The sequence below is a fragment of the Mastomys coucha genome, unplaced genomic scaffold (assembly GCF_008632895.1).
Source record: "Mastomys coucha isolate ucsf_1 unplaced genomic scaffold, UCSF_Mcou_1 pScaffold1, whole genome shotgun sequence".
In the NCBI taxonomy this organism is placed as follows: Eukaryota; Metazoa; Chordata; class Mammalia; order Rodentia; family Muridae; genus Mastomys; species Mastomys coucha.
In genome coordinates, this window is record NW_022196891.1 from 30,292,328 (window position 1) to 30,301,525 (window position 9,198).

Genomic DNA, 9,198 nt, shown 5'->3' on the forward strand with positions numbered 1-9,198 from the left:
TCTCTGTGTAGCTCTGGCTGTCCCGGGACTCACTCTGTAGACCAGGGTGGCCTCAAACTCAGAAATCCTCCTGCCTCTGCCTCCCAAGTGTGGGATTAAAGGCATGCGTCACGGCTGCCCGGCTATAACTTTTAAAAAGAGACAAATAATATTGTTAGTACAGAAATGGAGTAGATGGAGGGGTGGAATCCTGATCAAATTGATTTTAAATCATATTGCACAGTGCCTTGTGCCAAGTTACGACTGCATGAAAGCCTCATCAGAAGCATCCCCTTGACCTTGACTTTCCAGTCTCTAGAATGGGAAGCTAAATACATTTGCATCCATTACCTACTTCCCTGACTGACCAGCATGCTCTCATTGACCAAATACATTTTATATCAGCTTCAGTGCTGAATAGCTTTTGGAAATCTCTGCTATTTAGGATATTGAAATAGTTTGACATAGGCCTTAGAAGTAATTCCCAAAAGCAGGTTTTAGGAGCTGGAGAGAGTACTCAGCAGTCAAGAGCACTTGCTTTCAAGTCCTCTTTCAGAGGACCCAGGTTCAATTCTCAGCACCCACATGGTAGTTCACAACCACCTGTAACTCCAGTTCCGAGGGATCCAACCATCTCTTCTGACTTCCCTGGGCAACAGGTACGCACCCGGTGCTCGTATATACATGCAGGCAAAACACTCACACACATACAAGAAAATAAATAAAGGTGTAAAGAGTTTTTAAAGGCTGGGTTTGAGTGTGGTTTGAACACTGACAGCATTGTTCTATATTGTAGCTATGGCCTCCTGGAGTGACCACTCTGAATGGAGCAACCTTTATTTGGATAAACAAATGTCACTTTCAATTCTAAGATCACACACTTGAATGCACGTGCCTTTCTTAAAATCCTAAGTGCTGGCTCCTCCCCGCACCTCTCTCTTGCCATGATATTCCCGTATTGTCTAGGCAGGCCTAGAACTCAATGTACTTCAGATTAGCCTCCAAGTGTCAACTTGCCCTCTGCTTCCCGAGTGCTGCGTTCCAGGAATGTGTCGCTATACCAGCCATAAGTTAAAGTGTTATTTCTTTTCTTTCGAAAAGTAGGAAGTTGTGCAGGATGTGTGCCAAGTGCCACTCATCGGCGGTAAAGCAAGATCAAACCCCATCGCCCTCTGCTCTCTTGCCATTCTCTTGGATCTCTATCTTTTCACTTGGCTCTTACCTCAGGCTCAGGGCTGTCAGATGAGGAGAGGAGGCTCTCGGTACTAAAACCACTCAGCTGATGTCTCCCTGCAACAACAAAACGAATCCAGAAGACAGTGGGCTTCTGGGGGCTTCAGCCTCAACATATCTCTGCATAGATGAATGGGGGTTTTATGGAGCCTGTGAGAACCTGGGATCCATGTCTGGCACTTGGTGGTAAGAGGGTCAGAGTTACAGGACGCTTCTCAGAGACCTGAAGACATTCTAAGGCACGCCTGTAGAGCAATCCCCATCCCTTGCTTCCGATGCTGGCATCATGGTCTTATTAATGTCTTTCCCACCTCTGATGGATGTTAACTGTCTGTCCTCTGCTGCCTACAGCCAAGAGAAAGCAGACCCCACACCTAGCCGACTCCTTCTCTCCGTTCAGAGCTCTCCAGCTCCCACTGGAGGTTCAGAGCACTCAGTGCTGTTCCCCAGCCTGGACTGTTAGAGAAAGTTGCATCTGAATGGCGAGAGTTGCATCTTGGGAGCCTAAATTTAGAATGCCAGGATTCCGTGGATTAGGAGAAACTTACCCAGCTCTGTCTGCTGCCGGGGCAAGAAGTCATAAATATTTTTGGCTCGCTGTCTGGGCGGAGGCAGAGTCAGTGATGGAGCAACTTGGAAGTAAGGAACGCGCCCTGGAACACAGTAGGAGAATAGGTCAGAACACAGGCCATGGGGGACTCTCAGGATCAATAGTCCCCTGCAATAGCCCCCACCTTCACCAGCTGTCACTGAAGATATAATTCCAATTCAACCAAAGGACAAGGAATTCAGTGGCAGGAAGAGGGAATGGGCTACAAGGACACCAAAGCAATGTATTTTCAATGGCGCTCAGATCTTCAATAAGGCTATAGCTTAGGATCCGAGCATCAGAAAAGAACATAGGATTTGAGGGAAGTGGCTTCCCATTAGGACTTGCCCCAGGGTTTAAAGGCACAGCTGGAAGGCTGATTCTACTGCAGCCTAACTGGAGACACACAGGGACTCACGCTTTTTCTGTTTCTTCCAGCTCCACAGGATACAGGCAGCTATGATGACCAGGAAGATGCTCAGGAGCACTACAAAGCCTGGGAAGATGATCTGGCCTTTCTCTCTAGGAGGAAAACCAGGTGTCATGCTCCAGGCGGCCACAGGACTTGGGGCCTGGGAAATTTGTAGAAGACATTTCTTTCAGGAGATAGAGCCCAAGTGATACTAGGGAAGTAAAGAGTTAGAAACAAGGAAATGGAGGGAAACCACCCTGGATCCTAACTGATTCCCATGATGGTCAGATGCCCCACTGTGGTTAAACATCCTTGCATCTGAAGTTAAGTTGTTCCTGCTATATCAGAAACCAAAGCACTTGGCATTTCCTATACATGTGTACTCAAGAGACTAATGTTAGTATATCACTTGCATTATGATTTTGAGCTCCTCCACCTTTTGTAGGGATCATGAGAAAAACATACTCTAAAGGGGAAACCATGATTTGGGAAGAGGGAAAGGTCACCTTATTCTGTGACTAAGCCACCTACTTCATACATATTCATAAAAACTTCCTTTAAATCAACAGTGCAGTATTCATTGAGTAGCTCCTTGCCCTGGGGTGCTCCCTCCAATCTTTCTTTGGAGTGACTGCTTTGTTTAGCTTTGCTAAACAAACCTTGGTTTAAACTGTATAAGTCTCTTGCCTGGATTCTCTCCTTCAAGACGATTCCTTTTGTAACACATGGATTTAGAGTGGGAGTCAGATGAAAGATGTCACGGTGGCATGAAAATGGCTTCCATAGCTGGGCAGTGGTGGCACACGCCTTTAATCCCAGCACTTGGGAGGCAGAGGCAAGCAGATTTCTGAATTTGATTGAGGCCAGCCTAGCCTACAGAGTGAGTTCCAGGACAGCCAGGGCTACACAGAGAAACCCTGTCTCAAAAAAAAAGGAAAAAAAAAAAAAAAGGAAAAAAAAATGGCTTCCATAGACTTATAGGTAGTGGCTTTATTGGAGGTGTGGCCTTGTTGCAGGAAGTGTGTCATAGGGGAGGGGACTTGAGGTTTCAGAAGCTCAAGCCAGGCCTGGTGTCACTCTCTCTTTTAGCTGCCTGTCAATCCTGATGTAGAACTCTGGGCTCCTTCTCCAGCACCATATCTGCCTGCATGCTGCCATATTTCCGCCATGACAAAGATGGGCTAAACCTCTGAAACCGTAAGCCAACCCCACTTAACTGTTTTCCTTATTAAGAGTTGCCATGGTCATGGTGTCTCTTCAGAGCAGTGGAGGAGACAAAATCATTTCTGAGAAAGTCATCTCAGGGCATTGAAGAGATGGCTCAGTGGTTAAGAGTGTTTGCCGCTCTGCCAGGGTTTCAGGGTTGGGTCCCCAGCACCCACTAGTGTCTCAGAATCATCTGCAAATCTAGTTCCAGTGGATTCAGTTTCTCCAACCACAGAGTATACAAACCCACATTCACACTCAAACCATACATAACTAAAAATAATAAAAAAGAAAAGAAAAGAAAGACATTTATGAAGCCCAACTTCATGGAGAGAGGAGCTCTGCACATGGGAAAGGGAGCCATTTCTTCGAACATCTTTCAGGGGCTAGGGGTCTTGCCTGTGATATTTACTATTTAATCTTCACAGAACTCCTATCCTGTTCTGCACCTAAGAATCCTGAGACTCAGAAAGGAAAAGTAACATAACCAAGATCTCATAGGTCAGAAGGTGCAGAGGCAGAATAAGAGGTTAGGGAGTTCAGGCTCAGAGGCCATTTTCTTTCTGTTTTCACACTACCAGCAAGCTTCCAAAGCCAAACACATCTGGCCCAGCATTCCCTTGTTCCTGCTCCAGGTTTGCTGGGAGAGGATTACTCAACTCACAATTAGGGCGTGGCTCTGTGACAGAGTCCGGCTTCCACGAACTTGAGTAACCCCAAAATGTTGGAGCTGGTCTCTAAGCAACACTAGACTGTTGGGTGAAATTTAACCAACACTAGCTCTGTGCAACCTTGCGATTCTCTGGCAGACGGCAGTCAGGACTCTGCTTGGGGCTTGAAACGGGACCAGATGATTGCAACATCAGGCAGCTAGGCCCACTCTAGCAGGAAGCAGGCAGTGGAACTGTGGCAGGAATAAGCAGCTGATCCCCAAATATTAACAACAGATAATACCTGGGAAGACTTTTTTGTCCTTCTGAGTTCTGGGCTTATTGATCCAACTTTCTATTGGCCATTTCTTTTAGGTTGTCCAACAGATATCTCAAACCAAAACTGGGCTCCTATTCTGCCTTCATATACTGGCTTTCCTCTAGACTTCCCACCATCTAGTGGTACAGTCTAAACCCTTGGCATCACTCCCGACTGACTGCTCTTTCATGCCCTATTTCCAATTAATCAGCTTTGCCCTGGGCAAGGGCATCGCTTTAACTCTGGTCACCTCTTGTTTCTCCACTACTACCACCCTGGCATGAGCCAAGATGGGTTCCGGGCCGATTTTTCAGTGGTCCCCTCCCTGGTGGTCCTCGAGGCTTTTACTCTTGACCTCAACATATCATGCTCACCAGTGAGCTAGTACGATCACTGTACAGAGTAAGTCACATTGTGTCTCTCCTCCACTGAGAATCATCTGTGGTTTTCCACCATGTTGCCAATGAATCTCTAGCCAGTACTTAGTAGGGATTTCTTTTTTTTTTTTTTTTTTTTTTGACGTGATGTGATCTGTCTTCTTCTGATTAACTTCCGGGCTCATTTCAAACCCTCTTACCCCTGATGCTGACCTTTGTGACTACTTGCTGTTCTGGCCCATCCATATGAAGAATAATTCTATCTCGGATCTGCATGGGTGAGTCCCTCATTTCATTAAGTCTCAGGGGTCTTCACCTCCTTCGAGAGACCCTCCTGGGTCACACCCGCCATTCACAGCTTTCTTACTCAATTCTATTTCTTCTTCAAAGCACTTTACAGCTGATTGATAGTATACATTTATTTGGTGATGTCTGCCATCAAGCACTGCCGTTGACTGAGCCTCAAGGAATCATGGTCTTGTCTGTTCTGTTCACTTAGCATCTCAAGCAGCATGGTAGGGGTTTCATGAATGTTTGTTCAAAGCTAAGTGAATGAAATAATAAATGAACGAACACAGAAATTGTTCCAAGACTAACACAGTCATTGTAGAGAATGACTTATGGCAATTATCCCCAAAATTAAAAATAGAATCACCATATGCTCTGTCAGTCCCACTACTAGAACTTTATTCAAAGCAAATGAAAACTGTGTCTGTACTCCCGTGTTTATTAGAGAGGTTTGTACTATCATATTCTTTGCAGCAAAACTCACACTAGCCAAGATACAGAATTAACCTGAGTGTCTATCAACAGATAAGTGGATAGAGAGAATGTGGAATACACATGCAAACAATATTATCATTCAGCTTTAAAAGGGAAGACGATCTTGTCAGTTGCGACTTGGTGGATGGACCCGGACATAGCGTGAAGTGAAAGAAGCCGGAAACTGATAGATCCTGCCCCATCTTGCTTACATGCAGAGTCTAAACAGATTAGACTCATAGACTCAGAGAGTAGAATGGAGGTCCCCAGAGGTGATAAGGGAGGGTTCCCAGAGATGTCAAAGGTTCAGTAGAAGGAAGAAGTTCAACATGGCAATGTTGAAAATAATGGATTCTTGAACATTGCCTAAAATGTTATTTGAAGTATCCTCTCATACAAGGATATGTCAAATAATAGATATGGTATTTAGCCATCTACAACATGCATGCATTGCAAAACTATGTGCTAAGCATAATAAAACTATGTGCTAAGCATAAAGTACAAATTTTATTTACTAATTACAAAATGAAAAAGAAAGAGAAAACAACAACAAAGCAAATATCAACTGAAAAAAAGAAATAGTTTGGGGCTGGAGCGATGGCTCGACGGTCAAGAGCACTGACTGCTCTTCCAAAGGTCCTAAGTTCAAATCCCAGCAACCACATGGAGGCTCACAACCATCTGTAATGGGATCTGATGCACTCTTCTGGGGTGTCTGAAAACAGCTACAGTGTACTTACACATAATAGATAAATCTTTAAAAAAAAAAAGAAATAATTTTTAGGGGTCAGTGGGAGGGCTCAGTGGGTAAGGGCCCCTGCAGCCAAGCCTGACACCCTAAGTTTGATCCCTGAGACCCCATATGATGAAAGAGAGAGAACTGATTTCTGCAAATTGCCCTCTGACCTCTACACCCTTTTACCCCACCCCCCACCCCCAAATGTAATAAAAAGGGAACTCATTTTAAGAGGGTGCTTCAGGCTTCCATAATGGATAGGCACTCAGCCCTCGCGGCCTGTGTTCTACCTACATATGACAGTGATTTACTTTGCTAATAACACTGGCATTTCCCAAAATTACAGCAATTTAAAAACAAAATACACCGGGCGGTGGTGGCGCATGCCTTTAATCCCAGCACTTGGGAGGCAGAGGCAGGTGGATTTCTGAGTTCGAGGCCAGCCTGGTCTATAGAGTGAGTTTCAGAGAAACCCTGTCTCGGAAAAACAAAACAAAAACAAAACAAATGAAAATAAAATACACTTTCATTGGGTTTTTACTTTGATGAGAGCACTGAAATGTATGCTTACTAATATTCCTAACATCTCAGCACCCAGTTGTTGTCATTGATCGATGATTTACTTTTTGTGTATTTGAGATGGAAAACCTCAGGAGAGAGTTTATATCCATGACTAACTCTGTAGGGTCCTAGAGCTTTATGATGTCTGTTATTACATTTCTCACTCATGACAAGGACTTTAGGATCTAAAAACTCATTGCCGAGGATTAGGACAGGAGGTTGGAAAGCTTGAGGGCAGAGGTCAGGGCCTCTGAGAGGAAGAAGATCCAGTCAGTCAGTCAGTCCCTCTCCCCTGAACCCACTATCTCCTTTCTTCCCTCCCAGCATCCCTCAGCCAACTCCCAGCATCCCTCAGCAAACAGCTGTCAGCTTGAAGTTTGCTCATCTTAGTGGACCCAGGCCTGGGTTGTAAGTGTGGCAGCATTTCCAGCTAGACCATTCCTGTAGGAAATCAGGGAACCCTGGAGTTCACTTTCCCAAGCACTCACCCTTCCAGGCTGCCAACTGTCCCCTGCTGAGTGCGGGGCTCTGAGTTCCTTCTTGTGACCTCTGGAGGGGCCAGGCTGGTGTACATCACTGGACCTCTGAGGGGCTTTGCAGCTTCTAAGCCTTCTCAGCGTCGGGATTGACTAGCCAGTACGGCTTCCACGTTCCTTAGCTCTTTCTAAGTTGCTGATTCGTAGGGGGGAGAAAGTCAAATTGGTATGTATTTTGCACATAATCACCTTTTTAGAAAAGAGTAGATAATAGAATGACAGAAAATTCTCCAAATCCCCATGTTTTCCAAAATGTACCATTTTGTATTCTTGAAACTTCTTATTTAGATAGGATCTAATGTATTTCAGACAACCTGGGACTTGCAATATAGCCATTCATGTAGAGTTTCATGCATCTCGGAGTAGCCTGAAAACTTTAAGTACCCAAGATATATATATATACATATATATATATATGTACATATATATATATTTGTGGGGGGGGGCCCTTGAACCTCTGATCCTCTCTCTCTGCTCCCGTAGCACTAGGATTTACAGGTGTGTGCTATTATGCTCATGAATGGTTCTGGGGCTGGAGCTCCAGGGCTTCTCGGACCTCCTGCAATGGAGCCACCTCCCAGCCATTCTTCCTAGATCATATTCACCAAAGTTATCTCATACAAAACCAGATTTTAGTTTTGATTTCTTTCTGAAGATACTAATCTTCCGATCTAGAACTTTCTCCCAACAAACTACCTTCTTCGGGCTGGTGCGATGGCTCTGCAGGGGAAGGTGCTTACTGCCAGTTTAATGACCCAAGTTTACCCCCTTGCGTGGTAGAAGAAGAGAACCAGTTCCCACAAATTATCTTCTGATCTTCTGTTTCTCACACATGCACATACACGCGCTTGTGTGAGCACGCGTGCGCGCGCACACACACACACACACACACAAACACACACACACACACACACACACACACACACAGAATATAAATGAGCCGGACAGTGGTGCCATATGCCTTTAGTCCCAGCACTTGGGAGGCAGAGGCAGGCGGATTTCTTAGTTGGAGGCCAGCCTGGTCTACAGAGTGAGTTCCAGGACAGCCAGGGCTACACAGAGAAACCCTGTCTCTAAAAACAAAAACAAACCCAACCAAACAAAAAGAGTATAAATGACTGTACCACCACCACCACTACTACTACCAGCAATAACAACAGTAATAAGACCCAAACTTCCCTACCTTCACCTGCAATTCCAGGCTGAGTTGGTACAAGACTCAGAGGTATCCGATCTGGTTTCCTGGAGGAGGCCACAAGGCCCACGGCTGGAGACGTGCTCTTTCTCACCAGCTGTTGGTGCTCCCAGTGTGACGTGGTGGGGCCACTCTCGAGTTTCTGCCAGTTGATGGAAACATGAGGGGCCGGTCAGGAAGGGGGACGACTGCCAAGAGGCCCAGAGATTTCGTGAGAAACTCTTCTTCCTCCAATCCCCAGGGCAGTGTGAAAACAGCAAGCCACTCTGGCAGAGTGGAAAGAGTCGCTGACAGGAAGCACCCTCCACCGGTGTGCTAATGAGGCACAGGGCACAGGAAATGCTCAGCTCTACCCAGACAGCAGCAAACCCATCCTCAGCCCTCCTGTTTGCCATAGGCACTCTGGCATCTGGGGTCCACGTGGTTAAGGAGTCAGAGCCTTGACTGTTCGCCCTGGTTTTCTAAGTGTTAAAGGCCTCTAGGGTCAAAATGCGAAGGTTTAAAACAAGGTGTTTGCGTGGCTATTGTCATTGGTTTATTTTTACTTATTTACTCTCCCCCCCACCCCCCAGATCCCAGGCAGGGTTTCTCTGTGTAGCCCTGGCTGTCCTGGAACTCACTCTGTAGACCAGGCTGGCCTCAA

General features: G+C 45.7%; 1 protein-coding gene across 1 annotated transcript in view; it reads right to left on the reverse strand.

Moving 5' to 3' along the window:
* The window catches only part of Lax1 (lymphocyte transmembrane adaptor 1), an 11,960-nt gene extending 2,974 nt beyond the window's left edge, over nucleotides 1–8,986 (reverse strand). Inside the window, 5 exon segments of the mRNA XM_031382833.1 lie at nucleotides 1,202–1,269; nucleotides 1,761–1,865; nucleotides 2,220–2,323; nucleotides 7,313–7,496; nucleotides 8,544–8,986. Coding sequence (XP_031238693.1) covers nucleotides 1,202–1,269; nucleotides 1,761–1,865; nucleotides 2,220–2,323; nucleotides 7,313–7,398 — 363 coding nt within the window. The 5' untranslated portion in view covers nucleotides 7,399–7,496; nucleotides 8,544–8,986.
* Nucleotides 8,987–9,198: the final 212 nt, after the last annotated feature.